General features: G+C 45.9%; 1 protein-coding gene across 2 annotated transcripts in view; it reads left to right on the top strand.

Annotated features, from left to right (window-relative positions):
- The window catches only part of fat3a (FAT atypical cadherin 3a), a gene marked incomplete at both ends in the record, with an annotated part of 251,969 nt that overhangs the window by 101,960 nt on the left and 130,009 nt on the right, over window positions 1-20,000 (top strand). For both annotated transcript variants that reach the window (XM_083637169.1, XM_083637168.1), the window contains 4 exons: window positions 2,229-2,290; window positions 8,679-8,993; window positions 9,945-10,158; window positions 12,707-12,775. In XM_083637169.1, the coding sequence (XP_083493295.1) occupies window positions 2,229-2,290; window positions 8,679-8,993; window positions 9,945-10,158; window positions 12,707-12,775 (660 nt within the window). The remainder of the gene's footprint in view (window positions 1-2,228; window positions 2,291-8,678; window positions 8,994-9,944; window positions 10,159-12,706; window positions 12,776-20,000) is intronic.

The following is a 20,000-nucleotide window of genomic DNA, read 5'->3' as shown; positions in this document are numbered from 1 at the left end:
TGTGGATGACCAGCATGCATTATTGGCTGTGTGGATGACCAGCATGCATTATTGGCTGTGTGGATGACCAGCATGCATTATTGGCTGTGTGGATGCCCAGCATGCATTATTGGCTGTGTGGATGACCAGCATGCATTATTGGCTGTGTGGATGCCCAGCATGCATTATTGGCTGTGTGGATGACCAGCATGCATTATTGGCTGTGTGGATGACCAGCATGCATTATTGGCTGTGTGGATGACCAGCATGCATTATTGGCTGTGTGGATGCCCAGCATGCATTATTGGCTGTGTGGATGCCCAGCATGCATTACTGGCTGTGTGGATGTGAATTTCAAAGTATGTTTTCGTACGATTAAGCAATATTAATGTTAGTGGCACTTTAGTGATGCGGTGCCGCATCACTGAAGTGCCACTAACAACGGTAATGCACACCTCTAATATTGAGATCATACAGCAGTTACCAACAAAATACAAGATATAAACAGGTGTTCATATTTTAGGACAATTTGCTCTCAAAACAACAAACCTTTTGCCGAGTGTTCCGTTCCCATTAGACAAGAAGTATAGTCCCTGTTGAGTCAGCCAGGCTGAGCCAGCCAGTAAGCTCTCATCACATTACCTGTAAACACCTGTACAGAAACCAGCAGCTAGCTTACCGGGGCGATGCAAAATGGATCGTCTATCTTGTTGTTAACTTTGATTTATTTGGCAGACTTCCTGTTGATGAATGGTTGGAAGAAGCTTGGAAACTAGCTCCTGCTTTCCACACAGGTGTTTGCAGTTCATGTGATGGGAGGCTAATAGGGCTGGGACGGATCAGAAAACCCACGGATCGGATCGCGTGACGGATTTTTAGCCACGGATCACGGATTTTTCGGATCAGCAAAAAATAAATAAATAGGCTATATCAGATTTTTTCTCTCAAAATTAGATTTTCGATTTGAATTTTTAATACTATTATACTTCTCTAACCATTTGTTGCCCTGCACAGCTCAAAAAATATTTTTTTCTCATGACACAATTTATGCTTTTACTCTGAAGGCAAAACAACCCAACTTCCTGTTTTAGGTGGCACTGCGCCTAACTTCCTGCCTGTTGCTTGCTAACGTAGTCACATGACATGGGTACAGACCAGACCGGGTGAGTCTGGAAACATAACGTTGATGCTACGTTATGCTACTCGGTGGCCCCACGTGTTGTTTTGTTGTTATGCGTCCAAGGCAACATTTCACCGTCCGGTGATAATGTGTTCGTTAAACGTGTGTGTGTGTGTGTGTGTCTCGGATTATCCGTGATCCGTCCCAGCCCTAGAGGCTAATGTTTCTTCACCCACATGCTCGGGCGCTGCAACACTGTTGCTCCACATGGCGTGGCTTCATTTATTTCTCTGTTTATCCGCACCAAACATGCACCACATTAGGTCACCACTAGGTGTCATTCCTGTAACAGCTAATGACGTTGTTGTCTGTCTACTCGTCTGCTCAGACCCGGCGGAGTGATATTTGAGTGATGAGGCCGTGCTCAGATGAATGATGAACGAATTGAGAACGGCTAGGTGTGCCGTCGTGCTCATTTGAGAACGGTCCAATCCTCGACCAATCAGATTGCTTGGCACTACGTGTTGTATACTTCTGCATACAGGGCTTCTTGGCTAGTTAATCAATCTCTCTCTCTCTCTCTCTCTCTCTCTCTCTCTCTCTCTCTCTCTCTCTCTCTCTCTCTCTCTCTCTCTCTCTCTCTCTGCACCCGCCCCCCCTACATCTAATTAGGACAAGTCAGCAATCTTGTCTGACAAACACACACCAATTACCCGTGTCACCTCACTCATTTGGCTGATTGCCACCGCTCTCTCTCTCTCTCTCTCTCTCTCTCTCTCTCTCTCTCTCTCTCTGTATGTGTGCGTGTGTGTGTGTACATGCACAATAATTCAGGGTATTTATGCGATAACGATATTCTTGATGATAGGACAAACTACTGAAAGATATTGTATTATTGCATGCTCTTTTGTAAACAAACCACTTCCACACTACTGAAGCCACTCCCCTTTTTGGAATTAACTCCTCCCCCGTGGAGCAGCCGTTTCAGCCATGCTTGTTACACAGGGGTGACGTCATTATATCAACAACAAGTCACAATGTTGCCATTATCACAATCAGATTTTATTCTTACGATTTGAATATGAATTGTAACGATATATCTAACTTCTTCTCTTTCCTTACGTTTCAGGTCTAATCACCACCACCTCCAGGAAACTGGACCGCGAACAACAAGCCGAACACGTGCTCGAGGTGAGGACGCACCGTGTGTGCGTGCGCGTGTGCATGTGTGTGGGTGTGTGAGAGAGAGTGTGTCTGTGCTACTCCTCCAATCAGGAAGATGCCAGCTGTTAGATGAAAACAAATAGCTTGTCCCGCCTCCCTCACTCTCCATTCAGCCTGCTGATACCGTGGAGCCTAATAGACCTCGTTTCAACAGTGTCGCGAGGGAATGAAGAGTGTGTGTGTGTGTGTGTGTGTGTGTGTGTGTGTCTGTGTTGTGTGTGTATGTATGTATGTGTGTGTGTGTGTGTGTGTGTGTGTGTGTGTGTGTGTGTGTGTGTGTGTGTGGAGGGGCGTCTCTATTATCCAATAATTGGAGCCTACAGTATCTGGACTCTAGCTGCCCTTATTGCAGATAAACGGTGACTCACAGAGTTTCATGTGTGTGTGTGTGTGTGTGTGTGTGTGTGTGTGTGCCTGCCTGTTTGCTGTGTCGTTTGTGTGTGTGTGTTGTTGCTGTGCATGGTGTGTGTGTGTGTGTGTGTGTGTGTGTGTGTGTGTGTGTGTGTGTGTGTGTGTGTGCCAAACTGCCACCGTTTCACACAGGAGGCGAATACTTAGCAGTCTCTGGCTGAGGCTCATCACCTGTAACGTTAGCAGTAGCACTTAGCAGCAGCAGCTATAAACGTTAGCTCAGCAACCAGCTGATCAATCTGTGAACCCAGAGTCTATTTTTATTTGAAAGATAGACTCTGCGATAGCCCGGCATTTTTTCTCGGCTTCCTGTACAGAGCACCTCTCCTGCCACCGTCACTTCCTTTTCCGCGTCTGCTATTCGCTAATAACGTTAACGCAAAAACACACTGCATAGAAGACGTTAACTCGTCTTACAACACCAGGGGAAAATGACTGGAGGTGTAGTTGTTGTGACTAGTAGCATTGCCAAAGTCGAAAGTAGCAAGTTGTTATTCAGACTGTAAACAGTGGAGCACGGACGCAGAAAAGGAAGTGACGGTGGCAGGAGAGGCGCTCTGTACAGGAAGCTGGGAGAAAAGGTAGGGCTGTCCCAGAGTCTATTTTTCAAATAAAAATAGACTCTGGGTTCCCAGATTGCCAGCTGGTCAGCACTACACTAGTCTCAGTTTAAAGACGTTTGGTGAGCGGTGCCAACAGCGCCACCTAACTACCAAACGTCTGGAATTTACTGTTCCAAATCTGGTTCATTGAGCCCGGCAGCCCTGGTAGCGGCAATGCAATGTTTCATAGTTCCAATATAGAGCAAGACACTGATGTGCTGCAAAGAGAGTTTATACCTGTTGTTTATTTTACAATAATTTTTCCTTATCGCTGGAGGAAAGACCTCTAACCGCCGGGGCCGGATGAAACACGTCCTATTAACAGGTTATGTTTGTTTCTAAGTGATTAATATGTTTCTCCGCAAACGCGACAGCACCGGTTCTGCATGAGCGTCACTGCTCCCAGAAAGCAGGCCCGCCCACAACGCTCATGATTGGTTCTCCGATGCAAGGCTTCCAACAGCACCACCTAACATTATGAAAAGATTTAAATAGTAATATTCTCAGTCATACAGGAGTGAAACGGATTAAGACTGAGAGCTGAGTCTAGCACTACACAGACAACAACAAGTAGACTTACCAACTATGTCCAATACATCTCCGGTATAATCCATACTGCCTTTATGATCGCTGTCCCGCTGACAGAAATGCAATTTTACAACGTCCACTCCAAAGTAACGATAACTTCTCCCCCGGGACTTTCCCCGTGTTGTTATGGAAACCAGACGGTGTCTCTTTGTCTCCAGTCAATCACGTTGACTCCGCGGCTGAGTTTGAATGTTTATGTTGTGCAGTCTGTAGTATCAAACAATGCATGTATGCACACTTAAAACATGTCGGTTATGTAGAGAAACAAAGTGTAAAACAACTGTTTGACAGGGGGGGGAAATAGCCTACTCCAAAAATCTCTCCTCTTAGCTCTGTCTGCCTATAACTGACTTCCGCCAACAGCAGCACACACACACGCACACACACGCACACACACGCGCACACACACACACACACACACACACACACACACACACACACACACACACACACACAGACACACACACACACACACACACACACACACACACACACACACACACACACACACACACACACACACGCACTGCCCACGTCATGCACCAGAAATGACCATGACTGTGAATTCAGTTTAAGCGCAACACAAAAACATACATGGCTCTACGTTGTTCTCAAGCACTGGCCGCCCACATTTAGTCCATTTTTACCCGTGAATTTTTTTTACCCTTTACGTGAATTTATAGAAGTATTTAACCCGCAGGTATACCCAACCCGTTGCAGGTCTCTGCTGTAAACCTCACAGCCTCACACAATTCTGTGAACAATGTCTCTACATGTAGGCTTTGTCCACGACAGTTTAAATAACACCAAGAAGTGTTGTTTCATACTTGCTCAACAGCTACCTTATTCCACATCAGATCCAGCTGGGGTCTAGAGCTCAACAGCTACCTTATTCCACATCAGATTCAGCTGGGGTCTAGAGCTCAACAGCTACCTTATTCCACATCAGATCCAGCTGGGGTCTAGAGCTCAACAGCTACCTTATTCCACATCAGATTCAGCTGGGGTCTAGAGCTCAACAGCTACCTTATTCCACATCAGATTCAGCTGGGGTCTAGAGCTCAACAGCTACCTTATTCCACATCAGATCCAGCTGGGGTCTAGAGCTCAACAGCTACCTTATTCCACATCAGATCCAGCTGGGGTCTAGAGCTCAACAGCTACCTTATTCCACATCAGATCCAGCTGGGGTCTAGAGCTCAACAGCTACCTTATTCCACATCAGATTCAGCTGGGGTCTAGAGCTCAACAGCTACCTTATTCCACATCAGATCCAGCTGGGGTCTAGAGCTCAACAGCTACCTTATTCCACATCAGATCCAGCTGGGGTCTAGAGCTCAACAGCTACCTTATTCCACATCAGATTCAGCTGGGGTCTAGAGCTCAACAGCTACCTTATTCCACATCAGATCCAGCTGGGGTCTAGAGCTCAACAGCTACCTTATTCCACATCAGATTTAGCTGGGGTCTAGAGCTCAACAGCTACCTTATTCCACATCAGATTTAGCTGGGGTCTAGAGCTCAACAGCTACCTTATTCCACATCAGATTCAGCTGGGGTCTAGAGCTCAACAGCTACCTTATTCCACATCAGATTTAGCTGGGGTCTAGAGCTCAACAGCTACCTTATTCCACATCAGATTTAGCTGGGGTCTAGAGCTTAACAGCTACCTTATTCCACATCAGATTCAGCTGGGGTCTAGAGCTCAACAGCTACCTTATTCCACATCAGATTCAGCTGGGGTCTAGAGCTCAACAGCTACCTTATTCCACATCAGATTCAGCTGGGGTCTAGAGCTCAACAGCTACCTTATTCCACATCAGATTCAGCTGGGGTCTAGAGCTCAACAGCTACCTTATTCCACATCAGATTCAGCTGGGGTCTAGAGCTCAACAGCTACCTTATTCCACATCAGATCCAGCTGGGGTCAAGAGCTCAACAGCTACCTTATTCCACATCAGATTCAGCTGGGGTCTAGAGCTCAACAGCTACCTTATTCCACATCAGATCCAGCTGGGGTCTAGAGCTCAACAGCTACCTTATTCCACATCAGATCCAGCTGGGGTCTAGAGCTCAACAGCTACCTTATTCCACATCAGATCCAGCTGGGGTCTAGAGCTCAACAGCTACCTTATTCCACATCAGATTTAGCTGGGGTCTAGAGCTCAACAGCTACCTTATTCCACATCAGATCCAGCTGGGGTCTAGAGCTCAACAGCTACCTTATTCCACATCAGATTTAGCTGGGGTCTAGAGCTCAACAGCTACCTTATTCCACATCAGATCCAGCTGGGGTCTAGAGCTCAACAGCTACCTTATTCCACATCAGATCCAGCTGGGGTCTAGAGCTCAACAGCTACCTTATTCCACATCAGATTTAGCTGGGGTCTAGAGCTCAACAGCTACCTTATTCCACATCAGATTTAGCTGGGGTCTAGAGCTCAACAGCTACCTTATTCCACATCAGATCCAGCTGGGGTCTAGAGCTCAAACAGTGATTTGTACCAAAATACAGTACAATGCTATTAGTCTTCGATATGTGTGACTCATTTGTTGCTAGTAAGCCATTCTAGTACTGCCTGCAACTCTTTGTTGAGGGTGTAATGGATTGCAGTCTAGCACCTCCTCATTTTGGCATTTTTCAAAATGACAGATGGTGTTGTTGAAGCCAGCCATGAGCACGGGGGAAATTAATTGTTGTTTTGTATTGAATCTGTGAGAGGGTGAAGAGGGCCTTTTCTTCCTGCAAAATTAATATGAATTTAGTTCAGCGGAGGATATCCTGCATCTAGGCTCTCATTGGCTCACTCCTCCTCTAGCCCCTCCCCCTCAGTGACCAGGCTCTTCATCATGGTTGAAATGCGGCTGCAGCTAAAGTAATTAGCTGTCAAAGCGCAGGAAATAAGATGAAAAGGGAAAAGGATCTGTGCTGTTCCATTAACTCAGAGAGTGGCAGCTAACTGCAGTGAGTTCAGACGGCTGCGACAGCAAACTGCCTCAGAAAATGGCTGTTAGTTTGGCAGTTATCAAAATCCAGAGCCATCTCAGGAGCAAAGCAGAATGATGTCATCTGGAAACTCCTCAGAACTAACTACAAGTACGATGGTGTTCACTTACTCGCTTCTGGTTCACACACCAGAAGCGTCGCGTCGCGGAAGCAGTTGCACGTCGGCGTCTTTGTGGGGGCACGGGTTACACCGGGCACGACGCGCCGCGACCCGTCTCGCGTCCTGCAGCGACAGTGTCCACGTCTGGTCTATTTTGACGCGTCCCGCGAGTGGCCGTGTGCAGCCAGGCATGAAGTCAGTACAGGCATGAAGTCAGTACAGGCATGAAGTCAGTACAGGCATGGAGTCAGTACAGGCTGTGACCGGCCGGCGCGGAGCAAAACAGAGCGCTTCTGGTGTGAATGGCCAGGCTGCTGCTCGACGCTTCCGTGACGCGCTGCCTCTGTGTGTCTGGTGTGTGTCTGGTGTGTGTCTGGCGTTATGAGTTTTTAAATCCAAAAACAATGCTGATTGATTTTGCACATGATCTCACACATATTAGAGAATTGTAAACCGTCTTGCAGGCATTTGTTTAATTTGACAGTTATTGAGAATTGATTTAAGTTATTTTTTTTGTTTTTTTATTACACCTTTATTTCACCAGGCAAGTCATTAAGAACACATTATTATTTACAATGGCGGCCTGGAAAGTTGTGTACTAGTGATGCATTTTGTGCATGAATGACATCACTGGTCCACAACTTAACTAAAATCAACTCTCAATTGAATTCAATTGAATTTATTTATTTTTGAACAGGGGACAATGTACAATGGACATTAACCTTATAGAACAAGGAGATATGCAATGTAGCAGGTTTTAACACAGAAACACAATCGTTAAACATTAGAATAGGACAAAAATGCAAATAATCGATAAGAATATACGGTACAAACGCAATCATCCTCAACATCCCCTAAACAAATATCTGCCAAACTGTTTACAGTTTTCGGATATGTGTGAGATCATGTGCAAAATGAATCATTGTTTTTGGGTGAAGTGCTCCTTTAAGCATGTTGATTGTTGCTGTTTTAATTTGTGCGTGCGTGCGTGCGTGCGTGCGTGCGTGCGTGTGTGTGTGTGTGTGTGTGTGTGCGTGCGTGCGTGCGTGCGTGCGTGCGTGCGTGCGTGTGTCTGTGTTCAGGCATCTCTAACTGTTATTATTACTGTTCTGCGTTTTCACCTGTCATTTTATAAACCATATCTGATCATGTTGGCTACATAATGGTGCAATGCCACAATTTGTGGAATAACTCAATGTGCAAAAAATATTCAAGACTGCAATACTGTGATTTGTTGTTGTTGCAATAATCCAATTTGCAATAATCATCCACACTGCTACTTATATGTGCAACTTACTAATTGCAACTTTGCATTGCATTTGACTATTACAATAATTATTCACACTGCTGTATAGTATTATGTACATATCTTACACATTTTGCACTTTCTTATTCTATAGAGCTGTCGATATATTTGCAGGGTAATGCACATATTTAACATTTTACATCATATATGTTTAATGTTTTATTCATAAAATATAAAACTTTGATTTAACTGTATTGCCTTATTTATATTCTTCTCATACAGTAATTTCTCTTTGGCTATATATTTCCCTACTTGAATGTGAGCAACTGCAGTGATAACCAATTTCCCCTCGGGGATCAATGAAGTATTTCTGATTGTGATTTGTGGTTGTGCGGCGGCAGGTGACGGTGTCAGACGGCGGTGCCAGTCCGCGACAGAGCACGGTGTGGGTGATGGTGCAGGTTCTGGACGAGAACGACAACAAGCCCACCTTCCCTGAGAAGGTGTACCAGGTGAAGCTGCCCGAGAGGGAGCGCAGGAAGAAGGCGGAGTCTATCTACCGCGTGTTCGCCTACGACCGTGACCAAGGGCCCAACGCCGACCTCTCCTACAGCATCGTGGACGGGAACCAGGATGGCAAGTTCTTCATCGACCCCAAGACGGCCGTGGTGTCATCACGCAAGGCCTTCGCCGCCGGGAGCTACGATATCCTGACTGTACGCAACTTCCATTTACTTCTTAGTTAGGGTGTCTGCAGGCCCTTAACAATTTTAAGATATCTTAGTTTAGTTATCAAAAAATGTATTTGTCTTAAAAAAAGTATAATAAATGACTTGAATTTGAGCAAAAATTTAAGCTATGCGAAAAGTGTGGCTAATCAACAGTCAGGACATGACCTAGAAAAACATGAAATCTCACTGGGGGGAACATGATATCCACCATACAAATAAACGTGACTATCACTGTGTGTTTTATTTTCAATGTAATTAGCTGGCAAACTGGCCATGTTTGAGTTGGAGCCAATATGGCATTGCATTAGTTGTATAAGCAGCATATCCCCCTCTCTGCCAATCACTAAAACAACATGGACAGCAATTGTATGCAAGAAGAGTGGCTAGAAAATGTATTTCTGCTGTAATTAATTTAAAGTATTGAAAGTTGGTGCATCATTTTTTTGATACTCGGTAGTATTGATGTAATTTGATTAAAAAAAGTGGTTGAATTGCATGAAATTCGACTTTTTTCTGGTTCAACAGCAGCGCACCCGCGAAGTTGGAAGTAAATCGGTTGAACGTTCTGGAGATTCGTGAAAGCCGTGTTGGTCAGATTGCACAAAATTTAACACTGTACTTCCTCGGGTCGCCAAGTTCGAAGTCGATCGGACGAACGGTTCTCGAGATAAACCGCTCTTTGTGTTGCCAGTAGATGGCGCTATCACTGTGTGTCATAATTGCACGAAATTGGGCCCTGTACTCCGCAAGCTTCCTGGCAGCACACCCCCCCCCCCCAAGTTTGAAGTCGATCGGACGAACGGTCCTCAAGATAAACCGCTTTTTGGAGTTGCCAGTAGGTGGCGCTATGACTATGCATGCTATTTGAATGATTGCGCCTCTTCTCTAAGCATTGCTTCTCTGCACTGTATGCTGTCCCATCTCGTCTCGGTGCAGATCAAAGCCACTGACAACGGGCGTCCTCAGAAGTCTTCCACGGCACGGCTGCACATCGAGTGGATCCGCCGCCCGCCGGCCTCGCCGCTGCCTCTGCTGTTCGACGAGCCCTACTACAACTTCACCGTCATGGAGAACGACAAGGTGGCCGAGATCGTGGGCGTGGTCTCCCTGCAGCAGCACAGCTCCGCCCCCTTGTGGTTCGACATCACAGGTAAAGCCGCTCACAGGTCCAGGTGAAACTCGGGTGGTCAGCCGGTGGTGAGATAACGGTGTGTGTTTGCCCGGGCTCGGTGCATGGTGTGTGGGCTGACGGTGCTGCTGTGTGGGGGTGTTCTGGAGAAACGGGGCACTGCGGCCTCGCTGCATGGCCCGTTATGTTCTGCCCATCCCGCAGTCGCCGTGCAGGCCACGCCTCTTACAGCCGCCAGGTCTGTATCTTAGACTGTATCAAATATGGCTGTCGTGACAGCTCCCCAACAGTGAAGCCAAAACCTCTTGATCGCCCCCTTGTGGCTTGGTCCCAGCATAGGTGATAAGTCAGTCCCGCTCCCTCCATGTTAGCGGATGGGGACAGGAGCCAAAATAAAAAATAAAAATAAAAATAAATCAAATGACACATCAACTACATTTTTCCTAATGATGGTTTGTGTCATTTTAGCTATTTCTTATCACATGTATGTGTGCTCATTTTTGTGATAAGACTGATTTTAAAGTTACAGTATTGACAATATCATTCAGTCATCATTGACATTTTCCTGAGTGATTTAGTTGCTGTGTGACTGCAGCTGCTTTTGGAGTAAAGAACATGATGACAGATAAAGCCAGTGTCACTTAAAACCCTTTGATCGCTCAAAGTTCACTTTCAGTCACTTCAAAGGCTTCATATGATGCCATGCCCTCTGCTCTAGGCTCCATTTTGATGGCATTATATAGCCTGGGTAAACCCAGCCCCCAGTGACCTGCTCTCAGACTGACCCTGCTCCTGAGAGCAGGTCACGTGGGGGCTGGGTTTACCCAGGCTAGGCATTATAGAGTGTGAATATTCTGCTCAAACCTATTTGATGTATTCATTCTAATCAGTTTTAATGCTAATTCTATTACTTTGTAATGCCAAGCAATACTATATGTACACTGCTTTCCAACCTTAATACATCCACGCTGGGCTCCAACCAGCCCAGAGTGGATGGACTACAGGCCGACCAGGACTGCATTATCCAGCTGGAGATACCTTCTGGCTTGTGCTTCTGGCTCTCCATAGCTCTGTGCATCTCTCTCTCTCTCTCTCTCTGTCTCTCTGTGTCTCTCTCTCTCTGTCTCTCTCTCTGTCTCTCTCTCTCTCTCTCTCTCTGTCTCTCTCTCTGTCTCTCTCTCTGTGTCTCTCTCTCTCTCTCTCTCTCTGTCTCTCTCTCTGTCTCTCTCTCTGTCTCTCTGTCTCTCTGTCTCTCTCTCTCTCTCTCTCTCTGTCTCTCTCTCTCTCTCTCTCTGTCTCTCTGTCTCTCTCTGTCTCTCTCTCTCTCTCTCTCTCTCTGTCTCTCTGTCTCTCTCTCTCTCTCTGTTGCTCTATATAGTTTTCCTTTCCCATTCATCTCCTCTTACTGTATAGCCATCCTTTCTCTCAAATCACATCTCCATTTATCCTAAATATGAATAATAAAACATATACATTCATTAATTAATTTTGTTATGATGACATTTCAATTTCATTAAAAATCCTAAGATACATATTATTTATAATGACATTTTATAATCAAGTAAGTAATCAAGTTTAATCAAGTATTTACATTCTGTATTTATTAATTGATTTAATTTAGTTCACATCATTCCTCCATAGAGCCCTGTCCATGTCCAAATGATTGTCCTTTCCTAAGCCCCGCCCATTTCCGCGCAACAGTTGAGCGAGCTTGGTACCCGGCAGAACCTCGGTTCACTTTCCCCGGCATGCATAAAGGTCCAAAACCAACGTGTTTCTCTGGGAAAGTTGAGGAAAAGGACAGACAGGTTGGTTGCTGACATATTTAAGATGACATGAATTATCGTTTGCCACAAATAAGGATGGTGATCTGACATTAGGCTAACTCCTCTTGATGTAGCTATACATTAACTAGCTAGTTCGCTAGCGTTTTGCTAAGATTAGCTAACTTAAGGTGAGACTATATACAATGTAATGTGTCTGTCAAGGTTGGGATTCAGTAATGTTACCTTTAATGTGACCTTAGTGAGTTAACGGGAGGGGGACAGTTGACTGAGCTTCTGCCAGTAGAGCGAAAAGGGGCGGGGCTTAGGAAAGGCTTAATTGAATGTGAAATTCAGGAGCTGGAGTTCATGTCTCCCTCCTTCCATCTCCTCGTCCTCTCTGTCTCTCCACCTCCTCCACCACCTGTCTCTCCTCCCCTCTGCCATGTCTCTCTCTACCTCCTCCTCCACCTGTCTCTCCATCTCCTCATCCTCTCTGTCTCTCCACCTCCTCCTCCACCTGTCTCTCCTCCCCTCTGCCATGTCTCTCTCTACCTCCTCCTCCACCTGTCTCTCCATCTCCTCATCCACCTGTCTCTCCATCTCCTCTTCCTCTCTGTCTCTCTACCTCCTCCTCCACCTGTCTCTCCATCTGCTCATCCTCTCTGTCTCTCCATCTCCTCATCCTCTCCGTCTCTCCACCTCCTCCTCCACCTGTCTCTCCTCCCCTCGGCCCTGTCTCTCTCTCCCCCCTGCCTGTCTCACCTTCTCTCTCCTCTCTCTCCTCAACGCTTCGTGCCTGGAAGGTCCCAGGTCTTTCCGTGAGATGTTCTATATTCTGCAGAGCGCTTGTGGCAGGAACTGTTCCTCAGAAGGTATCTCGCTTTCCAATCTCCACTCCCGCTCTCCACTGCCCTCTACTGTCCTTTCCTTTCCTGTTCCTTTTTCCTTATCTTGTCGTTGTGGTTGGCTCATCATTCACCCCTGTGCTTCTCGTTGGTGGGGAGAGACCTGCCCCTCGTGGCCTGCATAGCCAGAATGCCTTGCGGCCTGAAGAAGGCCGACCACCCTTTGGGAGGACGAGGGAACAGAGAAACCTAAAACTCTTCAAACATGTTTCATTCCATTTCTATGTTTGTTTGAAGGATGTTGTTTGGTACGAAGAGGGTTCAGCACGTTGAACAACGTAGGGTTTGGTCATGGTTTAATAAGAAAAACATTCAGCTCAGATTGTGGTTGGGGCTTGTGGCGGAGGGGCTTACTGCCTGGGGTTTGCCTGGGGTTTGATCCCCGGGTAAGCCACATTAAAACATTTTTTTTTTTTTTTGTATTACAGTTATGCTTAGGTAACTAAAACAACTTTGTTAAGCTTAGGGTTTGGTCATGGTTAAAGAAATGGGCCACTTCTCAGTGACTGGCCCATTGAACTGTTTTTCAGTATTTTGTCCTATTCTGAGACCAGCACCCTCCGCCTGTGGAGGGGCTGAAGCGCAAGAGATTCCTTCGACAGCTTAAAAAAAAAAACGAACCCTAAACTTAACCAAGTTGTTTTACTCGCCTAACCATAGTTTAGGGTTAGGGTTGTAACCGTAGCAACCAACATCCTTGAAATAAAAATGCAATGAAATATGTTTGAAGAGTTCCGTGGCGTTTCTATGTTCCCCCCGTCGTCCCGATGGGTGCTTGGCTTTCAGCAAGGCATTCTGGGTATGTAGACCACAAGGGTAGAGCTAGTCTCTCTCCTGTGCTTCTCACAGGGTAGAGCTAGTCTCTCCTCTGTGCTTCTCACAGGGTAGAGCTGGTCTCTCTCCTGTGCTTCTCACAGGGTAGAGCTAGTCTCTCTCCTGTGCTTCTCACAGGGTAGAGCTAGTCTCTCTCCTGTGCTTCTCACAGGGTAGAGCTAGTCTCTCTCCTGTGCTTCTCACAGGGTAGAGCTAGTCTCTCCTCTGTGCTTCTCACAGGGTAGAGCTAGTCTCTCTCCTGTGCTTCTCACAGGGTAGAGCTAGTCTCTCCTCTGTGCTTCTCACAGGGTAGAGCTAGTCTCTCCTCTGTGCTTCTCAAAGGGTAGAGCTAGTCTCTCCTCTGTGCTTCTCACAGGGTAGAGCTAGTCTCTCCTCTGTGCTTCTCACAGGGTAGAGCTAGTCTCTCCTCTGTGCTTCTCACAGGGTAGAGCTAGTCTCTCCTCTGTGCTTCTCACAGGGTAGAGCTAGTCTCTCTCCTGTGCTTCTCACAGGGTAGAGCTAGTCTCTCTCCTGTGCTTCTCACAGGGTAGAGCTAGTCTCTCTCCTGTGCTTCTCACCGGTGCTGCTCGTGCCTTCCTGTGATCGGCTGGTTGGAGTTGGCTGGCCAAGGAGGGTGAAGCTCAGAAGTTTGACCTGTGTGTGTGTGTGTGTGTGTGTGTGTGTGTGTGTGTGTCTGTGTCTGTGTCTGTGTCTGTGTCTGTGTCTGTGTCTGTGTCTGTGTCTGTGTCTGTCTGTCTGTCTGTCTGTGTGTGTGTGTGCGTTCCGTGTTGTGTGTTTCTCACATTAGTGTACATGGCTGCTCTCCTCTCCAAGGTTAATAGAAGGGACGAAGGTTTGGTGGCAACAAGCTATTTAGCTGCTCCCTTGAGACAGCTCTGTCTAATGACCTGCTGTTAGCAGCACTCCACCTACACACACACACACACACACACACACACACACACACACACACACACACACACACACACACACAGACACAGACAGACACACACACACACACACACACACACACACACACACACAGACACACACACACACACACACACACACACACACACCACTGCCCCATTTAGGAGCATAAAGGTAAATGTGTAGTCTCTGTCTGCTGGGGTCCGCTTGAGGTAAATGTCGTCATCAGAGGGTGTAACGGTACGCCAAGGCTCTGTGTGGACGATGGCGTACCTCCATGTTTTTTGGGGCACTACCGCCACTACGCTGCGCATGTGCTGGAACAGCATAACACACGCTGAATTTGGTTTTCGCACCACGGCGAAGTTAGTTTTTTTTTTTTTTCCTCAGATTTGTTTATTCGTTTTTCAACAACATACAGGTGTTCAAACGGTCATTTGTCACGCTTTGATATTGTGTCAAATATATTATGCAGAAGAACGAAATCTTGCACAATCCAGTGACAGAAACATAAAAAACAACACCAACACAAACAAGCAACACAAAACGTACATATTGGTCACCAAGAAGAAAAGAAAAAAAAATCTATACTAAATTTACATGATACAGAATGATACATTCCAAACCCACCATCTGTGCATGAAAGACTGTTACTCTGGAATGGCAGTAAACTCCAACTTTTTAACGTGTGTAAAAAAGGGGCCCCAGGTTTTATCAAATTTGGCAAGTGAACCATTTACAGAGCACCTGATTTTTTCAACTTTAACAAAATAAAGAATGTCCCTGATCCATGCGGAATGAGAGGGGGGTGCAGTTGACTTCCACCTAAGCAAAAGCAGACGTCTAGCTAATAAAGTTACAAAAGCAACAAAGTCTGCTTTATATTTTGGAAGCGGCAGAGTGTGAGGCAGAACCCCAAACAATGCTGTAATAGCTGTTGGTTCAAATTGGGTCCCAGTACAGTCTGAAATTGATTTAAAAATGTCCAGCCAATAACTGTACAGGGAAGGGCAAGTCCAAAACATGTGAATATATGTAGCAGGAGCCCGGCGACATCGGTCACATGTAGGGTCAACATCATTATAAATCCTAGAAAGTCTGACCTTAGTGAAGTGAACACGGTGAAGGATTTTGCATTGGGTCAGACCGAATCTAGCACAAATAGATGAGGAGTGAACCCGATGCAGAATGTCCTCCCACAGTTCCTCGGAAATCTCCTCACCCAGATCCTCCTCCCACTGGGTGCAAAGTTAGTTTTAGGGTGGATATTCAACGTTCACTCCGAAGTTTGTCTAATATCCAACCTAAAACGAACTTCACCACGGTCATTTTCCTGCTCTACACAGAGAGAGAGAGTTGGCAATGGCTTCTGTGTCTCTCCCTCGCTCTCTCCCTCTCTCAGTCTCCACGCGTCCTCCGTGTCCGAGCGGACTCCAAGGCTGAAGTGGTCCTACTGAGCTGAACGGAACCCAACTTTCAACACTTCAAAAGTCCATGTGTAAAGTGAAGCCGAGCCAGTAGGGGTGTCACGATATTTCGTCCCACGAAATCGCACAATTATCAAAATTTAACGATATGTGTCATTGAGGTGAAAAACTATATCGCGAGAAAAAGAACCTCTGAACCTATGAAAGGGTGAAATGAGCTATATAGAACAAAACCGTGTTTCGCCCCTAACTGGAAAGATGTTTAATCATGTTACAAAGTTGGGCATTTTAACATGGGGAGAATGCCTACTGCCCCCGACACCTAGTGGCAATTCGAGAAACTACAGCTTTTCAATTCACTTCCGCCCAGGTCCACTTGAAAAGGCCGTCTGGGGAACGCTTGGGTGTGTGAACACCAACTGTACCGATCCACGTAGACAAGTGATCCTGAGCACAAAATAAATGTTGTAATGTGAAAGCTGACCAGCGGGGTCAGGCTACTTGCAGGCCATTTCACTCAGTTAGGAACTATAAGTAGGCTACTTGCAGGTCATTACACTCAGTTAGGAACTATAGCTACTTGCGGGTCATTACACTCAGTTAGGAACTATAGCTACTTGCGGGTCATTTCACTCAGTTAGGAACTATAAGTAGGCTACTTGCAGGTCATTTCACTCAGTTAGGAACTATAAGTAGGCTACTTGCAGGTCATTACACTCAGTTAGGAACTATAAGTAGGCTACTTGCAGGTCATTACACTCAGTTAGGAACTATAAGTAGGCTACTTGCAGGTCATTACACTCAGTTAGGAACTATAGGTAGGCTACTTGCAGGTCATTACACTCAGTTAGGAACTATAAGTAGGCTACTTGCAGGTCATTACACTCAGTTAGGAACTATAAGTAGGCTACTTGCAGGTCATTACACTCAGTTAGGAACTATAAGTAGGCTACTTGCAGGTCATCACACTCAGTTAGGAACTATAAGTAGACTACTTGCAGGTCATTACACTCAGTTAGGAACTATAAGTAGGCTACTTGCAGGTCATTACACTCAGTTAGGAACTATAAGTAGGCTACTTGCAGGTCATTACACTCAGGAACTATAAGTAGGCTACTTGCAGGTCATTACACTCAGGAACTATAAGTAGGCTACTTGCAGGTCATTACACTCAGTTAGGAACTATAAGTAGGCTACTTGCAGGTCATTACACTCAGGAACTATAAGTAGGCTACTTGCAGGTCATTACACTCAGGAACTATAAGTAGGCTACTTGCGGGTCATTCCACTCAGTTAGGAACTATAAGTAGGCTACTTGCAGGTCATTTCACTCAGTTAGGAACTATAAGTAGGCTACTTGCGGGTCATTTCACTCAGTTAGGAACTATAAGTAGACTACTTGCAGGTCATTTCACTCAGTTAGGAACTATAAGTAGGCTACTTGCAGGTCATTTCACTCAGTTAGGAACTATAAGTAGGCTACTTGCAGGTCATTACACTCAGTTAGGAACTATAAGTAGACTACTTGCAGGTCATTTCACTCAGTTAGGAACTATAAGTAGGCTACTTGCAGGTCATTTCACTCAGTTAGGAACTATAAGTAGGCTACTTGCAGGTCATTACACTCAGTTAGGAACTATAAGTAGGCTACTTGCAGGTCATTACACTCAGTTAGGAACGATAAGAGGCTACTTGCAGGTCATTTCACTCAGTTAGGAACTATAAGTAGGCTACTTGCAGGTCATTACACTCAGTTAGGAACTATAAGTAGACTACTTGCAGGTCATTACACTCAGTTAGGAACTATAAGTAGGCTACTTGCAGGTCATTTCACTCAGTTAGGAACTATAAGTAGGCTACTTGCAGGTCATTACACTCAGTTAGGAACGATAAGAGGCTACTTGCAGGTCATTTCACTCAGTTAGGAACTATAAGTAGACTACTTGCAGGTCATTTCACTCAGTTAGGAACTATAAGTAGACTACTTGCAGGTCATTACACTCAGTTAGGAACTATAAGTAGGCTACTTGCAGGTCATTTCACTCAGTTAGGAACGATAAGAGGCTACTTGCAGGTCATTTCACTCAGTTAGGAACTATAAGTAGACTACTTGCAGGTCATTTCACTCAGTTAGGAACTATAAGTAGGCTACTTGCAGGTCATTTCACTCAGTTAGGAACTATAAGTAGGCTACTTGCAGGTCATTTCACTCAGTTAGGAACTATAAGTAGACTACTTGCAGGTCATTACACTCAGTTAGGAACTATAAGTAGGCTACTTGCAGGTCATTACACTCAGTTAGGAACGATAAGAGGCTACTTGCAGGTCATTTCACTCAGTTAGGAACTATAAGTAGGCTACTTGCAGGTCATTACACTCAGTTAGGAACGATAAGAGGCTACTTGCAGGTCATTTCACTCAGTTAGGAATTATAATTAGGCTACCTGCAGGTAATTTCACTCAGTTAGGAACTACAAGTAGGCTACTTGCAGTTAATTTCACTCAGTTCGGGAACATAAAAAAAAGAATTCAAACGCAGCCCCGCTTTCAGTGCAGTAGGAGCCTTGTCCTCTTTTTTCCTTCCATCTGTTGTCTTTGTTGTATCTGTTTATGTAATGCGCGTGACTGCCCCCCTCCTTCAAACAAGGAAGGAGGGGGTAATTTGGCCTTGGCAGACGGCAGTTGTTTTTTTTCCGGCCTCGTCGCTGCTTCCTGTCAAAGCCTCCCCCCCTCCTCCTCTCTTAAATAAGACAGATTGGGTCAGACTCCTCCCCTTCCTCCTCTCTTAAATAAGACAGATTGGGTCAGACTCCTCCCCTTCCTCCTCTCTTAAATGAGACAGATTGGGTCAGACTCCTCCCCTTCCTCCTCTCTTAAATGAGACAGATTGTTTCAGACTCCTCCCCCTCCTCCTCTCCTAAATGAGACAGATTGGGTCAGACTCCTCCCCTTCCTCCTCATGAGACAGATTGGGTCAGACACCTCCCCTTCCTCCTCTCTTAAATGAGACAGATTGGGTCAGACTCCTCCCCTTCCTCCTCTCCTAAATGAGACAGATTGGGTCAGACTCAGGCAGTGGGGCAGACATGGTGGTTTGCAGGTGTCTGTGATCACAGTATGCCTTATAGCTTCTGTCTGCCTCTTTGTCATGAACCTTTCTTCTCTGCCACAATGTAGGCAAGAATGTTCTCCATCTAAATGATGTAGGCCTACAGTGTTCTTTCTGCTTGATAGGTTTAACCCATTGATACCTGATGCAGCATTTGTGTGTATATCCCTCATTTGTGCACGCGGTTCACGGTCTTAAAGGGATACACACACGAATGCTGCATTAGGTATCAGTGAGTTAATCTATAGCCCTTTTCCCACATGCATACCGGAAAATTACCTGTAAGTCAATATCGGACATTTCCCTTCACACTTCGGCTCGCGCATGTGGGAATCTATCAGCGAATTTACCTGTATGTTGGGGGGGCGGGGGGAGGGGGGAGCTTATTTGGGGGGTCGGCAAAACTCGAAATAAGTTCGCTTGTCAGTTGTCACACAATAAATCACACTCGTTTGACTTAAGAGCAGCGTCAAGCCGCCAGCGTAATCAACACAGCCGATTTCCCCCTCCCCTCTCTGCTCGAGAGGAGCAGCCACTGACAGACACAGCGAGAAAGGCTTGCAAGCTGCTCAACGCTTGTATGTATGTAGAGAAAGCAGACTGGCTTCGTTTGATGTGTCCGGGGTTGCCTTCGGAAATCAGCAAGCTGACATAGGCTACTGCTCTTATTAGGCTATCACAAGATCATTTCGCCAGTTTGCTTTAATGTGCGCGAATGATTAGATTATGCCCGCTGGAACATTAAGCAACGTGTGTAGGCTACTCCTCGCCCATGATTGAAGGACCGCTGTCGCGGAAAATGACTGGAACCGTTTCCACTTGCGTCCCCTTAAGAGCATACCGCTCTTCTGACTAGGTCGAAAGTGGTGAAATGTCGGGGACGACGGGGTCGCGCTTATACCGGCATGGCGCC

The sequence above is a fragment of the Poromitra crassiceps genome, assembly GCF_964638095.1.
Source record: "Poromitra crassiceps genome assembly, chromosome: 5".
NCBI classification, from domain to species: Eukaryota; Metazoa; Chordata; class Actinopteri; order Beryciformes; family Melamphaidae; genus Poromitra; species Poromitra crassiceps.
Note: the sequence above shows the minus strand (reverse complement) of the source record. Positions and strands in the feature narration are given on the sequence as shown.